The 20,978-nt window shown below is 34.8% G+C and overlaps 4 protein-coding genes across 5 annotated transcripts; 1 reads left to right on the forward strand and 3 right to left on the reverse strand.

Moving 5' to 3' along the window:
- Positions 1 to 363: 363 nt before the first annotated feature.
- LOC107872787 (uncharacterized membrane protein At4g09580) lies at positions 364 to 4,855 on the forward strand. Its single transcript, XM_016719390.2, has 4 exons — positions 364 to 1,480; positions 2,950 to 3,220; positions 3,327 to 3,497; positions 4,348 to 4,855. Exons 1-4 carry the CDS (start codon positions 1,152 to 1,154, stop codon positions 4,477 to 4,479), a joined length of 903 nt encoding a protein of 300 aa, XP_016574876.1. The 5' UTR covers positions 364 to 1,151; the 3' UTR covers positions 4,480 to 4,855.
- A 489-nt stretch (positions 4,856 to 5,344) lies between these two features.
- On the reverse strand, positions 5,345 to 9,105 carry LOC107872788 (50S ribosomal protein L21, chloroplastic). Its single transcript, XM_016719391.2, has 5 exons — positions 8,625 to 9,105; positions 6,617 to 6,697; positions 6,114 to 6,215; positions 5,952 to 6,026; positions 5,345 to 5,682 (listed from the first exon to the last, which is right to left on the reverse strand). The coding sequence occupies exons 1-5, from the start codon at positions 8,943 to 8,945 to the stop codon at positions 5,596 to 5,598; spliced, it is 666 nt and encodes a 221-aa protein (XP_016574877.1). The 5' UTR covers positions 8,946 to 9,105; the 3' UTR covers positions 5,345 to 5,595.
- Positions 9,106 to 10,201: 1,096 nt separating this feature from the next.
- On the reverse strand, positions 10,202 to 15,998 carry LOC107872785 (calcium-dependent protein kinase 11). Of its 2 annotated transcripts, XM_047413654.1 has the most exons (8): positions 14,588 to 15,998; positions 13,503 to 13,646; positions 13,256 to 13,408; positions 13,037 to 13,152; positions 12,034 to 12,201; positions 11,561 to 11,785; positions 10,826 to 10,969; positions 10,202 to 10,620 (listed from the first exon to the last, which is right to left on the reverse strand). In XM_047413654.1, the coding sequence occupies exons 1-7, from the start codon at positions 15,144 to 15,146 to the stop codon at positions 10,829 to 10,831; spliced, it is 1,506 nt and encodes a 501-aa protein (XP_047269610.1). In that variant the 5' UTR covers positions 15,147 to 15,998; the 3' UTR covers positions 10,202 to 10,620; positions 10,826 to 10,828. The 2 variants fall into 2 exon arrangements, 1 of the variants encoding a protein (XP_047269610.1); XR_007056578.1 differs by lacking the exons at positions 10,202 to 10,620; positions 10,826 to 10,969 and having other exon boundaries at positions 11,644 to 11,785; positions 11,889 to 12,201.
- A 144-nt stretch (positions 15,999 to 16,142) lies between these two features.
- On the reverse strand, positions 16,143 to 19,779 carry LOC107872786 (subtilisin-like protease SBT3.17). Its single transcript, XM_016719389.2, has 3 exons — positions 19,402 to 19,779; positions 17,751 to 17,848; positions 16,143 to 16,399 (listed from the first exon to the last, which is right to left on the reverse strand). The coding sequence occupies exons 1-3, from the start codon at positions 19,596 to 19,598 to the stop codon at positions 16,332 to 16,334; spliced, it is 363 nt and encodes a 120-aa protein (XP_016574875.1). The 5' UTR covers positions 19,599 to 19,779; the 3' UTR covers positions 16,143 to 16,331.
- Between the last annotated feature and the right edge of the window lie 1,199 nt (positions 19,780 to 20,978).

The following is a 20,978-nucleotide window of genomic DNA, read 5'->3' on the forward strand; positions in this document are numbered from 1 at the left end:
TAAGGGATTGTTTGGTTTGAAAATGGTTATCCCGAGATAAAATAAAAGAACACATTTTCTTTTGTTTGGTTGGATCCCATCATTTTTCCCTTAGTCCCGGGATAACTTATTCCGTATACATGGTGGGATAAGTTATCTCGAATAATCTTGAGATAACTAATCCCGATATTAATTATTCTGGGATAACCATTTTCAAACCAAACGAGAGCTAAGAGTTTAAATTATTAAGTTCTACCAAAATAATTATAAATTTTGTCGGTGTACATGAAATATGATAAGGTTATTGTCATAATAACATTTTTTTTGTTCATCTAAATTCCCATATAAAGAGTTATATTTTCCACATTAATCCCCTCCCACCATTTTCCTTTTCGTACCTTCATTTAAAAAATAAAAAATAAAAAAATTGTCCCTTCACTACCTTGAAAAGCGGGTCGAAACAATCCTAGTAATAGTGTTTTTTCTACATCAATCATCATTGACTTCACTTTTCATCCACCGAATCTTTTATTTTTCTTCCCAACACCAATAAAATCCATATCGGTTTGCATTTAAAACTTTAAAAAAAAAATTAAAAATAAACTAAAATAAGTTTTTCTTTTTTTCTTAAAAAAAACATTTTCAAATTTCTAATTTAAATATCTCACCTTCCTCTCTTTTTTATTTTACTTCAACTAAGTTCAAATCTCAGCTGCCTACAGTCTCTCTTGCTGCTCATTTTTATTTTTATTTATTTAATTTCAATTCCGAAAAGAGAATATTGGGTGTCTAATTTGATTTCAACCCTTCAATTTTCTGTATTTTTCGGTGGATCTACATTCAAGAAAAGAAAAAAATTGGTTTTTTAATTTGATTTCAAATCTTGAATTTTTCAGTAAAATTTTGGTAGATTTTCTGGGTGGGATTCGATTGAATTTGATTTATCTAACGTATTATTCGATATGAATTTCCATTAATTTTGGGGTAATCTTTTTTTTTTTTTTTTTGGATTTTCTTTGTGGGGTTTGATTCAATTCAAGAACTTTTTGTGGGATATTGTTTCTTGATTTTATTTTTTTTTGGAGTTTGATTCAAGAATATATTTTGGGGTTTTTGTTTCTTGGATACTTGGTGGGGTTTGATTGTAGCTTCGTTATATAAGTTCCCAATGAATGAAGAATAGGCTGTCACGTTCATCATCATCACCAGCATCATTGTTATTGTCAATGGCTGCACCAAGGAGTTTGGTAGTGGATACAGGGCGGTTGCTGACAAGGGATGAGGAAAAGAACTTAGGTTTGTCATCAGGGGGTGAGGATTCACCATCTGGTAAAAGGTATAAGGAAGGGAAATTTCCATTGTCAAGGTGGGAGTTTGCAGCAGCTTTAGGTGTATTTTTGGTGTTTTCAATTGGGTTGTTTTCTATATACTTGACAATGCCAGCTGCTGAGTATGGAAAACTCAAGTTGCCTCGTTCACTTTCCGATCTACGGATGCTCAAGTAGGCAAAATTTTATGCTTTTTGTGTTTCTTTTCGTGGTGTAGCATCAATTTGCTTGCGTTAACTTTAGCTATGTCGTGGTTTTCGCTTGGAATTGCTAAATTTATGTGCATTTCGTGTGGGGTGTGTCTAATGTAAATATATCTAAGCAGCTTGTGGAATTAATTTGCTAATTGTTTTCATGGTTAAGCTCTTGTAGATTGCCATATATCGAGTGATAGTTCGACGCTTTAACACTATTAAGTATTTCAGGTGCTTTTGTTGTGTGATTTAAGTGTGTGTTTCTGTTGAATGAGCCATATATGTAGTCAATCATATACCTTTTGTGTGAAAACTATTTGGTTGAAGTAGTAAACAAAGCTTTGATTACTTTTAATTTACGGCTCCAGCTATCATATATTTACCTTTTCGAGACCACTAAGCATGTAGGAGCTTGGGGCATTGAGCTGCGTGTGGGAGCAATTATTTGTCTTTTTTCTGTAACCCTTTTTAAGCAGCATTCTTCCTACGTGCTTCCTTGTGTTTGTGCATTAATAGGGAATGGAGGGGTGTGATTTTCTCATTGATACAGTTGTCATCTTAGTTTCAAAAGTTGGTGCCTTTATTTTGATTGTGGAATAAAGGAAACTATATAAGTTAAATCGTACCTTTCTTTTTTTCTGGTAAAAGGAAAACTTCTTGTCTTTCTAGTTTAGATTTCTCTTCTATTTGAGTGTTTTGTCTGTCTGCCAGAAGAAATTCAGGTGTGATAATCTGCGATTGTTTCTCGCTCTGTACATTTTCCTCTAAATCCTTTTAGTTTAATCTCCTCTAGACTTGTAGTTCCTCAGATTAATTAATGAGTAGGAACTCAGATGGAACAGATAGAGCATGGAAAAACTTAGACTCTTGTTATTACTTTTCATCTAATGCTAAATACATGACGTAGATGGAAGACGGTAGGTAGAGCAGTAGTGTGTGGAAAGCTCTGTGAGACTGATAAGTGGGTTATATCACCTAGTACCAAGTTCCAGACGTTCAAGTACATAAGTACTATTGTCATTAGAATGCCTATCTCACCAAAGTAATACATATGGAACCTAATGGTATGAAACTCGAAGAATAATTGGCTTGTCGGAAAATGATTTGGAGGAAGATAAATATCAGGTCACTTTATATACCCAAATTTTTTAAGGAAACAAAAGAGGAAGTCCAATTATGACAAGTAAAGCTGGTTGTTAGATACTCCACAAACATAATGGTACGAAACTCGAAGAACAAGGTTCACTTTCAATCGTTAAGATTAAAAATCATATCAGTCTTCTTACCAGTGCTTCTCAATTAAAATCTTTTCATGTATAAGTTCTGTTACCGAGTGTTATTTGTAGATATCGTTTGACATGATATTTGAATATGATATTGGACCACTTGTTTCTAGTTATTTTTTAGTATAGTTCTGTTATAACTTATTATCTTGGTTGTTTGTTCAGGGACGATATTGGAACGTATGCCAAAGTTTACCCTGCGAAATTCATTCTCGGTTACTGCTCAACATACATATTCATGCAGACATTTATGATTCCTGGGACAATATTCATGTCCTTGCTTGCTGGATCACTTTTTGGTGTTTTCAAAGGCCTTTTCTTGGTTGTCTTTAATGCCACAGCTGGTGCATCATCCTGTTTTTTTCTGTCTAAATTAATTGGCAGGCCGATAGTTAGCTGGTTGTGGCCTGAAAAATTAAGATTCTTCCAGGCAGAGGTCTGTGGTCTTCTGAAACTGTTTACTGATAATGTGCTGTTGATCTTCTAATTTCATGCTTCCTTTGTTCTTCTGGCACATATTAATGTGTAACTTGTGGTTTCAGATAGCCAAGCGTCGGGATAAGTTGCTCAACTATATGTTGTTTTTGAGAATAACTCCAACATTGCCAAATCTTTTCATCAATTTGGCATCTCCAATCGTGGATATACCATTCCATATTTTCTTCTCAGCCACATTGGTTGGTCTCATTCCAGCCGCATATATTACAGTCAAGGTAAATCTTTTCTTCAGCTGGTGGTGGTTTTTTCTGTCATGCTTGTCCATATTTGCTGTTCTTTTAACTGTATTATTCAACTTTGCTTTGAAATGATTGGTATAATGCATCTAGAGGATCTGCTTCCTTAAAAAAGTAACTAGCTTCCTTTGTGAGGCAACTCTCTTACAGTGAGCCAAACTAAGTAGCACAGACTCTTCATTTTTAATGCCGCACCCGTGTCGGATTCTTCAAAAATACACTAATTTTGGCGAATCCGACACGCACCCATTGACATTTTTGACTAGTCCGAGCAATATAGGAGCCAAATATATTTATATAAATCCTAGAACCTGAAACCTTATTATCTTTTTAGATGGTAAATCAGTTCCAGGCTGTCATACTTGGCACTAACGTAGATGTTACAATAAATGGTACAAGTATACTGACTCAATCTAATGCTTGTAGCATTAAGAGTTGGCCTTAACAGGTGATGTCGGGTCCCATGTGATATAATGTGATAGTGACGGAGAAGGTTTGCTGTGTGTTACTTTCAAAAAAGACTGGGAAAGCCATACTTGGCGTGTAAATTAAATAAAAAGATCATCAAGCACATAGTCTGATTGAATCATTTGGCAATGCATCTTTCGTCTTGTCTATGAAGCTTGAGAGGTTATTTTTGGCTCTCACATTCCATGTTGATGTGTACTTCTCGGCCATCTGCCATCAACTTAGCCTTGGGCCACACCCAAAGCTAAGATGATACATCTTTTGTTGAGGCTCACATTGCCAATGTCGCTTGCGAGACCTGACTGATCACTCATTTATGATATTGTAATCTCATATGTGATGTTCTCTTTTAACTTGTCAGGCCGGCCTAGCTCTTGGTGAGCTGAAGTCAGTCAAAGATCTCTACGATCTCAAGACCTTGTCCGTGCTCTTCCTCATTGGTTTTATCTCGATATTACCTACCATCTTGAAGAGGAAGAAAATATACGAATAAAGCTCCCCCACAGAAGACCAAGTGGATCTTCTTGGCACGTAACTTACGGAAGATATAGTTTAATTTCATTTTTCGGAGCAAAATGGAGAGGCAGGACATAGTGAGACAGTTCTATATTTTTTTATATGTGGCACCTGAAATCCACATTTGACCGCCCAATTCGTTGAGATAACAGTGGGGAAAATGTTGTGTTCTTTACTAATTCCTTATGTTTTACCCTGTCAGTCTCTTGTCTGACCCAAAGTACCAGTAGTATTGTTCAAGTTAATGTCAAATGTAGCAGATAGATGCTGATATGGATTCTGATTCAAAATTGATCGTATGGTCATCCCAACTGCCATGTTATGGAAATACAATATTGCGATAACTTTGTTAAGTTTCTTTTTGGTCAGGTTGGGTTATATTTTGTTAGAATGTGCATGGAAAGGAGAACATGTGAAAGAGTCCTATTCAATTGCTTGTTTTATGACAGATTTTCATTTTTGTTGAACTTTTAACTTTGGTGAAAAAATTAATTATCAAAGGTTATCGGCCACCATGACTTTGTCAATCAACGTATAGGTAGTGCATGCAAAGACCTTGTCCATAGAGTTGGGAACGAAGCAATTCAGATTTCTCCTTGGTTACATTTTAATTGATAGTGTTGTAGCTGCTAACCTGCAACTTTATTTTGGAGGCTGTCTTTGCTTTCTGATTCTGAATAGTATGTCCATTAGTCTGGTCGGGTTAACAATCTCAACCTCAGATCCCACATAAATGCTGACATTATCGAGACGTGTTTGGTACCTGAGAAGAAGATAAAGAGATGATAGTAATCCTTGCAATTTAGAAGACGATGAACGAGAGGCATCTTTAGACTAGTGAGTGCGAAGAATAATTGGAAGAACTCAATAAAAAAGAGATCTCTTCAACATTCAAAACTCAAGTACAATGCCCAACCAAATAATACATGCTAAGAACAAAATTATAACAGAAGACCAAGTTCAACATGCCTTCAAGAACTCATTTCGGGGCCATTGATTTCCCAGTCTGTACAGAACTACAATCAATAATCCTGAGGCACTATAAGCAACTGTTGGGGAAACAGTAATTTGGATGTAATTTTGACTCTAAAAGTCACTTGGCTGCTTCTAGATCTTCAAGAGTAACTGCCGGTGAATCTTGGTAACCAGTAATGCCCATTATTCTTATCCGAGTAATTGGCTGCATGATTAACAGAAACCAAAATTAATTTGGGATAAGCAAGGACAAGATATGGTGGTATTCTACACAAATATCATTTTAAGGCCATGTCTCATACATGACAGCAAGCGCACTAATTTAGAAAGTTTTCATATTGCTGAGGAAATAATTGCAACATAGATAAACATTTGATAGTCTACAGTGCTTCTACTTTACTGGCGAAAAAACAGGTTTAAAAAATTTCAATCTAGTCTATTATTCAGATATCACCAAAAACAGTTCTTTAATACCTGTCTGTGACCAATGTTCCTTCTGTAATTCTTTTTCTTCTTATACTTGAAGACGATAACCTTCTTATCTTTTGTCTGCATGGAAACATATGAGCCAAAAGATATGTCAAATAGCGACATATACAGAGAGGAAACTAAAGCAGAGGAAGAATGATGTCTGACCTGCTCTTCAACAACAGCGTGGACTGCTGCATTTGGCACCACTGGTTCTCCAATCCAAGTACTTGTTTTTGATCCCACTAGTAACACCTTGTTTAGGATAATCTGCAGAAGTGACAAGTATACATACTTCAACAAAGATCCCGAGTCGTGGAAATCTTGAAATAGAGTATTGCCAATATGGCAAGATAACCTTGACAAACACCCAACTCCTCAATTAATCCTTCTATAAAGTGTTAGTTTCCACGGAAAATAATTGGGAAAGAGATGTATTAAGCAGAACGGAATGATTAGCAATAAATGTCAATATTGGTTGAAATTGATGCCTTTCGACATCATTGAGAAATTGCTGCAAGCGAACTCTGTTTGATTGTGCACCATAATGTCGATATGCGATAAGGAGTTTAAAAAAACAACTCATCTAAGTAAAGCCAAGGCCATAGAGAAGGTAGCTAGATTTTCGGAAATCAATAGTAAATCAAGATAAGATCAAAGAATGTGCTCACTTTGTCGTTGACATTTGCACCTTTAAGCCTCTGAGTGTAGATATACCGCCCAGGAAAGACAATATATTGCCGAGAACCAATCTATCAATAGCGAAAGAGGAAAATGATAAACAGCTTAATGCATCAATGACAAGCCCAACAACGTTACTGTAGGGTAGTGTCACGTTCATCTGAAAAAAAAATAATAAAGCACAAAGAAGTTTGACAGCTAGAGGCTTGAAAATTTTCAGCAGCACGAACAATGATCAGATTGAAATAGCAGCTATAAATCCCCAAACAAGAGTGAGGATTTTTCACACGGAGAAGAAACTATCCATCAAACAAGTAGTTACTAGAATTTTTTCTCCAGTTAACTACATTAGTTCACAATCAATAAAAGACAAAAGTTAGAATATGGTGACCTCGAAATCAAAATTCAACAATTATTTCATTTTTACTTAAATGTTCCCATGGACTTGCATATATGTACATCCTCTGACTTCTCCATAACACCTAAAAAGTTAGTACTAGATGATAGTTATATAACTTATAATCCACACTATGAACTCCTTTACGATTTAACTAGAGGAAATGCCTACCCAAAATAGATTGCTCACTTTGAAAACAAAATTGCACTAAGATCAAACAGAACATAGACAGATTTTTGAAATTGGACAATGTCCAGACACGGCATAAAGGATATACCAAGTACTAAACCTTCGTCACGTCATAAGAGAATGCTAAACCTAAGACTAAAAGAAATGGCATTAACATTTCAATAACAGAACGAAACAATTCTTTTGTAACACTCCATGTTTTCACCACATACACCATAGGCAGCATCAAGGTCTCGTAGTACTTCAGAAAACACAAAATTTAACAAAGTGTGTGCTGGAGGAACATTCTTTCATGAAAAATGATTACTGCTGGAAATATTTACCTTGAAATCATTTTTTTTCTTCTAGTACTTAGTTGGATGGGGTATCACAAGTGGCGGAAACGCAGCCAAGTAAAGGGGTTCATTGAAAATCATGTCATACAAACGGGCAAAACAATTTTTTGGAACTTTTGAATCCCTTTCATGAAAAATTGATATATAAGAAAATGGCATCCACTCTCAAGGGAAGAAATCATTTTCCCTTGCATAGTACAAAACCATAAGCTCAAACTTGGCCTCAGATGGCAAGCAAACATTCAAACTTTGAGAGTGCACATCTAGACACCTCAATATGGTCTCAACTGACAACTAAACACTTCAACTCGTCAATCTTGAACCCAAATTATGATCTTTATATAAGAAAATGGCATCCACTCTTAAGGGAAGAAATCATTTTCCTTGCATAGTACATAACCATAAGCTCAAACTTGGCCCAGATGGCAAGTAAGCATTCAAACTATGAGAGTACACATCTAGACACCTCAATATGGTCTCAACTAACAACTAAACACTCCAACTCGTCCTCAGTGTGTCTAATGGACACTCGATACTGAAGTGTCATATAAATTTTGGAGGCGTCTATAAGATCATTTTATAAGTTGGAGTGTTCAACTGACCTAGTGGAGACGAATTGAGGCGTCTAGATGCGAATACCCAAAGTTGGAGTGTTCACTTGCCAGCTGAGACCAAGTTTGATTGTGTGTTTATGTATCATAACTTAACCCTTCTTCGGAGAATATTTTCCTTTAAGAAAAACATTTTGAACAATTCAAGATAACCAAACACTGGACAACTGAACATTTTCTCCCAAACTTCAAAATTTTCAACAGGTTCAAACCCCAGCAAAGACAAAAACACACTAGGTGATTCTTCCTATCTGTCCTAGCCTTGATGGATAGAGTTACATGATATCTGTTGCTAGTGGGAGGTGACAGATTTAGTCTAGATGCACGAAAGCGGGCTCAGACACCACGATTGTCAAAAAACAAAAAATCAACATAGAACAAAATTGCACCCCACATTGAATACAAAATTCAAAACAAACAGATAACATAAACAGAAACGTTCACATGAATAAAAATGAGTCATCACCATAACAACAGCAAACACTTCTTCCCGTTTTTCCAAACTCGTGTCTTCCACAACTGGGGCTTCAGCAGTAGGCTCTTCTGGTTCAGCTTCAGCTTCAGCAGTCTCTTGTGTTTCAGATACAGCTTCAGATTGTGAGAATTTTGGTACAAAAGAGGATAAAGAATGGGGTTTCGAGAAACTAAGAGTGAGAGAAGAAAGTGAATGAGAGAGAAAAGCAACACTGGAATTTGCTTTAGGAGCACAAAGGGTGTTGGAAAAAGTTGGATTCTTGGCTAGTGTTGTTGAGGGTGATGATGTTGAACACAGGGAAAGGGTTGCCATTGTTGGACAGTGAAGAGGTTTTCTTGGTGTTGTGTGTGTGTTTCTATAGCAAGCCTATCCTATCTGCAGTGCTACCAAATGACCTTATTACCCCCTCAACTCTTAAAATATACTCTCTCCGTCCCGTCCTCTCAGACAGAATGTTAACTTTATTTCTTTGGCAATTCAAATTGAATGACATTGTCTCTATTTTATTCTTACTAAATTTTACTCAATAAAAAATAACTAAAACGTAAATATAAAATAACTTTAAGATTAACAATATTGTAAACTTTATGAACTCATCATTTATTTCTTAAATTTTATGTTTGATCAAAAGACGACACATAAAATGAGACGAAGGGAGTACTTACAAAATATCGGAAAAAGTACATTAAAAATGAATTAAATTTTATGTGTGCTACGAGATAAAATTGCTCAGATGATAAACACTCTTTGCCTATAATAATTTTGAAATAATAGAATTCTTTATCGTATAATATGGTCATTTACACTTGAATCCATCATTTTTGAATTTTGACTTGAAGTTAATTATGTTAGTCTCCCATCTAGTGTGTACAATTATATACTACTATATCCTCGTATTTACCTATATTTCCTCAAAATCAGAGGCGAACCCACATGGTGCGTTGTCTATGTATATGTACCCGCTAACTTTGAAAAAACTTGGTATGTGTACAAACATATCGGCTCGAAATTTAATTGTGACACCATTATGCAAAGTGTGGTCTGAACCACCAATCTATGGAATGAGCTTCATTCAATTATGTCACATAATTCATATTAATATGGTGGAACATCAATTCTATAGGTGTTTAGTAAAATTTTTAGAGGAGGTGTTGTGGGACATCACTTCAACTAACGTGTATCATGGTATCCATATTGTCTTTGCTAAACATGATGGAAACTTCGTTAATGACAAAATATATTAATATTACTTCTTCCATTTTCGTTGACTTGTCCCGCTTGTATTTTGTACTTAATTTGACTTCGTAATTTCAAAAATTTCAATCATAAAGTTATCAATTGAGAGAAATGAAGTTAAGGTAAAATTCAATTTTCTATCTTTAAAAGTAAATACTTAAACTGGAATTTAGAAGATTAGAAAAACTCATTGTTAGTAAAACAAAAACAAAAAGTGATGTGATGCCATTACCCATTTGCGATGATAAATCAAGCCTGTAAGATGGAAGAAGATCACACAGGGTAAAGAATATTGACATTTATTTTAGTGTTTGACATGTTGCAAAATGATCTTAAAAAGTTCTCAATTTCTAATAACATCAAAATTAATATAGACATAAAGAAGATTTTTACAACACTTCTCAAGTACAGAAAACTGTAATCTGAATTTATGAACTAGAGGAAAAACCCTCTAATTATAGAATAAGATAAAATAGCTAAGGTGCGAGTTAGATCTGTGTACATCCGCCCTTCCCAGATTTCACTTGTGGAAATATACCGTGTATGTTGTTGTTGAAAGTAGCAACAACTGTAATTTTGCTACTGTAGCACTAAAACTATCTACCATGATATATAAAAAGCACCAATCTATGTTGGTAACGCCCCAATATTGTCTCGAAAAATGCAGCTCTACCTGACCTCTCTCGTCCGGTCGATAGCCTCATGACCTCCTTCTGTTATTGGTTGATCCAACTTCTAAAATCAGCTTGGTCTAGTAAGAAATTATGTTAGGATCAGAGTGTCGATACTAAAACAAGCTAAATTTAATGTTAGTATAACACATTAGCTAAGAATATGCTTGAACTGTTCTGAATGAGATATATCTTTCTTTTTTAGAATTTATCGATAGGTTGAATTGATATTTTACAGAAAAGAAGAAGTTGGATTAAAAAGAGAAAATATTAGTAGAAACAAACCTTCTATTGATTTTTCTCACTGTCACTTGCTCCAAGAGCATCTGCCAAGTTAAAGTTCAAATTGCCTCTCATAGTTCTGGCTGCAAATCCTGTATTTCCCTTCTTCATCATTGTAGCAAATTCTCCATAATCTATGCGTCCATCCTGCCAAACATACAAAGATATAAATTTGATCGTTCGCAGAAATGTGACGTCCATGATGGAGGGCGGGGTCAAAGAGAAGGATTGACAGCCTTCTAGGCTAGTAAGCTAAGAAGAGGCGCAAATGATACTTTAGGCAACTCAACGAGACTCACACATTGAAATGGGCGAGGAAAGTGAAGGTTTTATAAGACATAATGCAAGTTTGCAATGATACAAACATTTTTGGACTTAATGATGCTGTGGTGAAATGGACACTTCCATGTGGTCTTTTGGGAGAAAGTGGAAAATACGTGTCATGGCCACCACAACATACATTTGTAGAAACAAGAAAACTGCTTAATGTATTGTCTTCTATCTTTCAATCTTATATCGTGAGGTATGTAACCTATATTAGATCCATAAGGTACCACAGCTTCTGGTGTTCCAAATAACGAGTAGGTAAATTTTGATGGTTATCTTATACAAAGGACATGAGTCCTTTGTATAAGATATTTAATGAGACTTACATTGTCTATGTCAATCTCTTTAATTAGGTCATCCAATTTAACATCACCAACATGTCCTTTGTATAAGATATTTAATGAGACTTACATTGTCTATGTCAATCTCTTTAATTAGGTCATCCAATTTAACATCACCAAGGCCAAATTCTATACAAGCCTGTTGAAGTTCATCAGTTGTGATATAACCACTGCCATCTTTGTCAAAGTAGGAGAATGCAGCAAGCAGATTCTCCTCCCTCTCCATCTTATTCAAATGCAATGTTGCAGCAATGAATTCAGCGTAGTCAATCGTGCCATTGTTGTCTAAGTCAGCCTGCAAAAGAGATACCTCACCTAGTCATTTTGCTCCTTATTATAGAGGGGCTAAAATCGTTGGACTAATATAATATTCCAACTTGAGGATCAAGAAACTGTACCAAATGGCAAATGTGTGCAGCCAAATTCTCATGCCTTTATCTGATGATGCACAATCTATGTGCCAAATGGTCTTGTAAAATACAACTCAAAAGCAGTTTCACAAATCTATAGAGATTCTAAAACAAAAACTAAATTAGAAAGTACCGCTTTCATCAGGGCCCTTATGTCGGACTCCACTAGGTCAGATCCTACTCTTTTCAACCCCTCTTTCATTTCCTCATATGTGATTGTTCCACTGTTATCCGTGTCAATCATTTTGAACAACTGCTTTAGACCTCCTATTTCTTCCTCTGAAAGCCTTTCTGCTATGACCTGTTGATATGTAGCTCCCAAAGTTCATACACACAAATAAGGGTTTTTTTTTGCATATCCATCATTATCCACATAATGAGTATTAAGATTCTTCAGTGATTTTTTATTTTTATTTTGAGACATTGCAAGCATCTCAGAAGCTGAACATTTTCTGCCCAACTTCTTAAGTAAGATACAAGTAGTTAGACTTGACATCTTATCTAAAGCTCATATAAGTACTTGACAAGTGAGAGCTTTCAACAAAATGTCTCTATTAATACTGTCTACCCACGACAAGACTGTTTGAACTTTCAGAATCCAAAAAGTCCTTTAAACACCTAAAAGGATTTTCTGAACCTGAAGCTTTATCCAAAATAACCTTTTTTCTCTATCTCACCATTTTCCTTAGATAACGGACTTTCACACTGAATCACTTGGATTTCATTTTTGGCAACCCTGGAGAAGATTAAGGTCTAAGAAATGTTTCTTGTACAAAATCATAACTGTAGGTGTTCTATCTCTAATGATGCCATTTACAAGTTGTAATGGCTAACGAGATAGTTGTCTACGGTGATCCTGCTCCAAGAGTTATCTCATGTCAAGTAGTTTCCATTTGAATTGTAACACACAAGTATTAGAAGAAATGTTAAAGAAGTCCAAAGTAGTGAATATGCGATTGGATAAACATCATATCTTAACAACTTCAAACACTATCACCAATATCACTCTCAGACTGGTATTCTCATGTTTATGTTCTAGTTAAGAATTTTATGCATGTCAAGCTATGACAAATTAAATAAAATCCAAGAAATAATTAACTGACAAAAGAGAAAATATGTATAAAAGAAGTACATACTCGTAAAGCCATCTTTTTAAGCTTGTTCATGTCATAGAACTGTTTTAGGCGATTCAATACAGCAGATCCCAAAGGTTTGTCTGGAGCAGCTGCATCGTCCACAAGCCACGGATGACCTTGAAAAAAAAAAAAAGGACAAACAAGTATTGATAATGAAGCTATAAACTTTTCTACTACCTCATCAGCTAATGTTTACCAATATATACAGGTATGACTCACATAGGACTTCATGAGCAGTTATTCGCGCTTTAGGATCCCTGTTGAGCATCTTTTTAACCAAGTCTTTTGCATTATCAGAAATATGAGGCCAAGGTTCAGATTCAAAGTCCATCTTCCCTTTCAATATCTGCTTGAAGATACCATTGTCCGTCTCTGCAAGTCCGTAAAGTGAGAAATAACGAAAGAATAGATTTTTTTTTTCTAGTAAGAAAAGAACAAGAATGAAACTTCCACATTGTAAATTTACCAGCCCAGAAAGGAGGAACCCCAGATAATAAGATGTATAAGATGACTCCAGCACTCCATACATCTATTTCAGGTCCATAGAATCTATGCAACACTTCAGGAGCAACATAATAAGGACTTCCTACAACATCAGAGATATATTGCCCTGCCAGAAAATGTTATAAGAGCATATATAAGTTCTCCAATTTCATCGAAGTCATTGGATATAGAGATATTTAGGACCAGACAGTGACTTCTAAGATCAATAAGTTCACGTGCAAGATCGAGATAGGACTGTTCTACAGCAAACTTCTAATTGAAAAGAATAATGAATTTTTTTTCTTTTTTCTTGGTTCAGAATAGTGCCCAATTATGATGTCTATGTTGGAATTTTTTTCTCCTGTCTAACTCAAGAAAGGAAGCTTTTATCAGAAAACATACAGCAGGCTTGTTAGTTTTTATTATGCTTTGAACTAGATAAACATTTAACTTGTTAAAAGTCAAAAATGATTGATCTTCGCTAAACTAAAATGAAAACAAGAATGTTTGATGATGAAAATCAATAAGGGACAAACAGTTTTTGGGCAATTTGATCTAGTAATGTGATACATTAACAGGATCTTGAATTTGAGTTCTGTTACATATTTACATCCTATTGAAAGATAATGAAAAGTGGAAATCCATTGAAAAGATCAAGAAGTTGTCACAAACTTCTTCCAATGCCAAAACCATTTTTAGCTAAAGATAATAGACACTAATGAAAACTGAAAACATTCAAAAGATGTTATTTTTACGAAAGGCAAGTTGTCTAGGCACAACGCCAAACAATTCTAATTTTTAGCATTTTAGTCTAACACATTGATCAAGATTAAGAGAAAACCATCTCATAGAAGTTCTAATATATTCTTTTTATAAAGCAAATTGGCTTTGATTCTTGAATAATCCACTTCGCTTCTGTGACCATCGAAACAAAACAGATCCTCCTTTCTGCTATCGTCATAATATTTCCATCGATTAGAAGAAACCAAGTTCATCCAATACAGCTCAAAATCCATTAAAAACTTCAAAATAAAAAACATGAATAAGACAATGATCCAAGAAACAAACCAGGCCTATAGAAAATAGACAACCCGAAATCTGTAGCCTTAAGGGTAGCATCTTCATCAGAACTATCAAAGAGGAAATTCTCAGGTTTAAGATCTCTATGCATGACACCAAGAGAATGACAAGCCTCAACAACCTTAACAATTGTCTTCATCAAATGTGCTGCTTTCCTCTCAGTATAATGTCCCTTTTGAACAATCCTATCAAAAAGCTCACCACCTTTACACAACTCCATGACAATATGGACAAAAAGATTGTCCTCATAAGTCCCTTTGATCCTCACAACATTAGTATGTTCAGACAAATGATGCATTATCTGAATTTCTCTCCAAACATCCTCATAATCTTCCCTACATAAAAGTTTCCTTTTTGGGATTGATTTACATGCATATTGAAGACCTGTTTCCTTTTCAGTACATTGATATGTTGTACCAAATTGCCCTTGGCCTAATTTATTGCCAAGACTGTAATGTTCCCTTAATCTTGGAGTTTGGTAAGGGAGAACATTGGGAGATGGCTTTGAAGATATTGGAGGTCTCTTTTTGGCTGCAACTTGTGCCATTTTTTCTTACAACAATTTCTTTTTGTTTTCTTTATTTTGGAGAAACTGAAGAAATTTTTCAGTTTATGTTTTTTTCAATATATAAAAGTTGTTACCATTTTTCTTGATGTATGGTTAGTGTTATCTGGCGGGAAATGTGGTGTTGGTTGACTTGCTGTTGCAATGACAAAGTGGAGTGGGATTTGGAAATGGAATGGAGACACGTCCAACATCAATCAATTCAATATTTTTCTTTTTCTTTTAAAAAAATATTATACGTCTCCAAAAAGAATGAGTGTATTTTAAAATGCTGTGACATGTTACTTGTCTTGTTTAGTTGTTTTTTGATATTAAATTCGCTTGTTGTGGAGGGTGACCTGTAATTATCATTTAGGTGACGTGATTATGTAAAAAGATGTTTTCGGTGTATAAAATGAAGCTCTTCTTTCTCCATCACTTAGTAATTGCATGCCTAGTGTTCCACTTATTCTTAGTGTCACTAGAAACTTACTGGAAGGAAATCAAGACAAGTGAATTGCTCTCTGTACACCTTCACAATGGAATAAGATTTTACAAATCTGTTTATTTTCTTCTTTGTGGGGATTTTTGAAATACCGTGAGGGATTGATTAACCCACAAAACTGTTGCTAATAATTCTTATATCCTGGAAAATCCTCACTTTTCACTTTTTAAAATTTAAAATTCAAATGAAGAAACTACGTTTATGTAATTTCTTGAATGACAAATCATAGATCAAACCAAACCGCCAAATTGGAAAAATTGGGTACTGTCATGAAGCTTTGTATGTTCGCGAGTTGGAATAAGCGGACTCAAAGCACTGACATCTAGATCAAGTCATCAGACTACTTCCTGCATGCTCCACTTGGCTAAGGGATATAGCTCAATTGGTAGAGCTCCGATCTTGCAAATGATTAATGTTGTTCTAGCATTTTTTGCCTAAATTGTTCAACCATCCTTTAATGTGCGCAAACATAAAAAGTACCACAAGACAATCACTTACAAGGATATACGATTTTATTTTTCATATAGTTAAACAAGCATTACGGCGTTAAGTACCACAATTACATTAGGGAATAGGGATAGTCTTTCAATCTAAGTTCAAAACACCATAGGAACAAACACAGATAACAAGTCTATACACATGAAGGTAACTTGTTTTGCAGATGAGGTCTCAAGTGTAGCCTTTCAGACACGCCCCCCACCGTGCAACTGAAGTGTTTGGCTTGGAACAACTTGTAGCACTCCAGGTTGCTCTGCATAAGTGACATCTTAGTTAGTAAGGCTAGTCTGAGAGCCTAAAAGCCCCAACGAGCAATGCAGAAAATCATATGAACATATTTTCCAGGAAGGTACATGCAAGAACTGATGCATTATTGGGTTCCAAGTTTCAGGTTTTAAGTAAACGGAAGCCAAAAATAATATAGGAGGGATATGACTAAACGTTGGAACTATGCTTAACTTCAAGGATTGCAGACTTCCATCCAGGGCAAAGAACATATAAAAATGATGCACTCGGTGCATTTCCGACATCCGGGAAAAGAGACTCCAAAACCACAAAATGCTACATGCCAAATGCAAGATGTTCTGATGAATATCAAGGATGTAAATCTCCAGATGAATCGATATGACATAGAGATACTTAGGCAGAGACATCAACGGCAAGTGTTGTGATCATTAAGGGCAAGCATTCTAATGGAAAGAAGGCTATAAATTCAGCAGTTTTTAGGAAGGTTGCTGAATATCAAGCACCAGCTGCATCACTGAACCATACCAACCAGTAATTTATTTAGCCTTCAAGCATTATGCTGAAAGAAAATAATCCAGTGTAACATTGGCTCACGTGTGATGATCTAGAAAGTATAGGACCACCAGGAGTAAGCGCTCTATGTCTAGGAATTCATTTCTCCAACTTACAAAATTTTTGAGAAGTAATCCCTTGTCTCAGGGCGTCTCCTTCCCAAAATTACTCCAAAAAATCTACACGTTACATCATTCCTCTCGTTTGCATCAATAGTGAATGATCCCTCTCATCCTTTTCATGTAAATTTGGGAGTCCTACATTAATAGTGGACAGTTTCGCTCATACTTTTTCACATAGTTCTTCTCTCTCTTTTTTCTGAAATGGAAAGTATTATCGTTGTCAAATCAAGCACTAAGAAAGTGTCATGGTTGCATTCAAAAAAAGAACAGAAGAAAAGTAAACCAAGCCTATCAATAGTGGACCATCTTGGTCAAGAATATGCTCCAGAATAAAACCATTAAACCTGTCTTAAAACACCCGTCCCATTCTTAAACCAACCATTCTACATAATTCATGACAAATATCGTCACTCTATTTTCTGATGGTTAGACTATTAATGATGAAATGAAAATCACATTTTGAATTTGAGATTAAACAAGAAAATAGAATGTGTCACAATCCCATGAACACAAAATATAATGTTCAACTTTCAACATGAACGCATATCTTCAACAGACGAGCACTATGGCTGTGACATTCAAATTCACCATACTACTTACTCATCTAAGAAAGAGATATAGGCCAACCATACACTAAAATATTTTAATCAATGATATTGAAAGAGTAAGAAAGTAAAAACTTACTTGAGAGCTCAGAAACCTGCTCAGCAGTCAGCTTTGCTGAGAATCCACTAGCTGCATGCTTGTAACTGTATAGCAACGCCTCTTTTGCAGCCTCTTCACTTTTTTTTTACCACAAGTGCTCACAAAATATCAGGATCTTCACTCCAAAATTATGCACTATGGATAGAAAATATTGCAGTATACAATACATTTACCATACAATAATCATGACGATCACATACAATTGATAACAGATAGCCTAGCATTTTCTATGCTTTTTTCCTCTCCAAAGAAAAAGCAAATGATCTTCAAACCATGAGTCATTCATCACTACAAATATGGGATCAAACGAAAATTGGAAAGTTTGCTTCAAAAAGTTCCACATTCCACACTTTATTCAAATTAAGTTCACAAAAATCAATTAGTCTAATTAGTATTTTCTTAGTGTCCAAATTAACTATCGCAAAAACAAACTTGGCATGGACCACTATATGTTCCTAAAATCGAGCATATATTGCATAAATATTTGCAGTTATAGAGCAATAATTTAAAACAAAAAAACTAAGAAAATCCTTGAAATTAGATTACTACTCCTATAACTTTTGAACTAGTCAATCTCTTTGCCCCGTGCCATTACATTAAGAAATACGAAAGATGCAATCATCATAAGCATTTCGTAAGGAGGACAATGTATCCTTGGAAAATAGTTTCAGTCACTTATGAAATCATTTTGCAACGTTTGGTTGGTCTTACGAGCTGAAGGATATGGTATGACAATAACATTGAGGTATTTTCAAGCATCAAAACTGGATAATAATGTCCACGTGTTAGTTGAAACAAGTGATATAGTAGAAGTCGCTCCCTCATTTTTGAACAAAACAACAACATACCCTATGTAATCCCCACAACAGGTGGGGTCTGGGGAAGGAATGGGTGTACACATTACCCCTACCTCGTGGAGGTAGAGAGGCTAGTTCCAAAAGACCCTCGCTCAAGTAACTCATAACAAAGCAATGTTAAAAATTACATACAAACGCAAAGCAAATATAACAAATAATAACAAAATCATTAAATAGCATTCAGAAAAAGGCACAACAACAACATCAAAGTACCGCGATAACCTAAGCAAAGAATAACAAGAATTAACAGAAACCGATGGGCAAAAAACTAAGAGATTAGTGCTAATCCTATGGAATGCACGGCGATAACACTGAACTACCAAATAACCTTCTATCCTAATAATCTAATCCCTAACCTCCAAAACCCCCAAGGCTAAAGTCATGTCCTCGATAAGCTAAAGGTGCACCATCTCCTGTCTAATCACCTCGCCTCCGTACTTCTTCGGCCAACCTCTACCTCTCCGTGATCCCATTTCTACCAACTCTCACATTCTTAATAATCAAACACTAGAAAATGAGTTCACCCAAAATAAAAAAAAAAAAACGAAAACCCACACACATCAGGCATACCCAAAGAAAAAAAAAATGGATCTTAAAGCTGACCACAAGGAGATAATCCAACCCCATATGACAAAAAAAAAAAGAGAGCCAATTTTTAAACTTGAAAAAGGACCAAATCTATCATGAAATTAACAAGAAACAAGGTCAATCCAACCCGACCCACAACCCCATATTTCAAAAGGGACAAAAATGTAAAGAAAAAAAATTGGTACCTGCCAAGAAGAGAAGTTAAGGTTTTGATATGATACTCCTCAGGTTCTTGATCTTCAGGTTTCTCAGTATACACGATATGAACTTTCGCTTCACCGGAAGGTGCTTGTGATGAATCTGCCATTGTTATAGTTATGATAGCTGCAAATAACAAGAAAGACAATACAATTGATGAAAATACTTTTTGATCTCTATTCATTTTCAGGCACTATTTATAAAAGCAAAAAAGGGATGTAGATACTTTTGGGTAAATTTTGAGACTTTTTGTCCTTAATGACTAAGTTTCAGAGTCCTTACAAAATGGAACTATTTCTTTGATTCCTTTTCCCGATTGTACAAGTACTTTCTATCTTAAGATTTACGTTACGTATTACTCCTACTTTCCTCTATCACATCTTTATTTGTCATTTTTTATTTGTGGATAGTCAAACATGAGAAGAATTATGAATTATAAATTATAATTTATGGTATTTTTCCGTATAATTTTTAAATATTTAAATTTTATATTAAAAATATAAAAAGGGATTAAAATTACCTCTAAACTAATTGTAATGAATATATAGTGAATGTATACTTTATCGAATGTCTAATTTGTCATATATAATGAATGTCTATTTATAAAAAAGTTAGAAACCCAAGTTAGTTTTCCCACAAAGGGGTTTTATTCAATATAATTACCTCATCAATCTCAAGATAAATAATAATCACCTTTCTTCTCTCCATTCTTTTTGTATTTATTTTATATTTCATAGCACGTTATCAGCACAATATTCTAACCAAACAAGGTAAGATTATAAATCTAAGGGTAATTTCAAAGTTAGTAATTCCTTATGTTAGCTGTCTTTTACTACTAATAATATAATTATTATTGGATTTGAGAAAAAATAATTGGTTTAGAACCACTTATGTTTTAAATTTGTTCATGAAGAACAATATTGTAAAAAGATACGATGACGAATTTAAGTCTCATCTCATTAAGAAGGTAAGACGTCAGGTTAAAAGTTTCAATGCACCATGATGAAAAAATATTGAGTTTAAGTCCCATTAATTTATGCCTAAGACGTCTTTGTGTGGATAAGACGTTGAGTTTAAATCTCAATGCATCATACTGATGATATTATGATGGCTAAGGCAAAATAATGAGTATTTGGTGAAAATTCATGAAATCCAACCCATTGAATATGTTTCATTCTATAACATGAATGTGACAGCAATATATGATAAGTCTGAAATATGACAACTTACTTCATTTTTGAAGTGCATGTAATAGCAGTGCATAATATGTCTGAAAGAAGACAAATGATTGAATGTACGAATATAAGCGTGGAGGAACAATGTGATAATACATAATAATAAAAAATAATAATATTTTCACACGCTTATCATGACTATAAGATATGTTAGAGAAAATTTCTCTATAACTATATGTATGCCTCTATTTGCTCCTGAATTAGCAATACCTTAAAAGAGGCTATCAGCTATCATACTTTGATAGGCTTAAGGCACAATTATATTCCATTTCTGGGGAATGAGAAATTTATTAATGCAAACGTGTACTTGATTGTGATGGTATCACAAC

The sequence above is a fragment of the Capsicum annuum genome, chromosome 6 (genome assembly GCF_002878395.1).
Source record: "Capsicum annuum cultivar UCD-10X-F1 chromosome 6, UCD10Xv1.1, whole genome shotgun sequence".
NCBI lineage: Eukaryota > Viridiplantae > Streptophyta > Magnoliopsida > Solanales > Solanaceae > Capsicum > Capsicum annuum.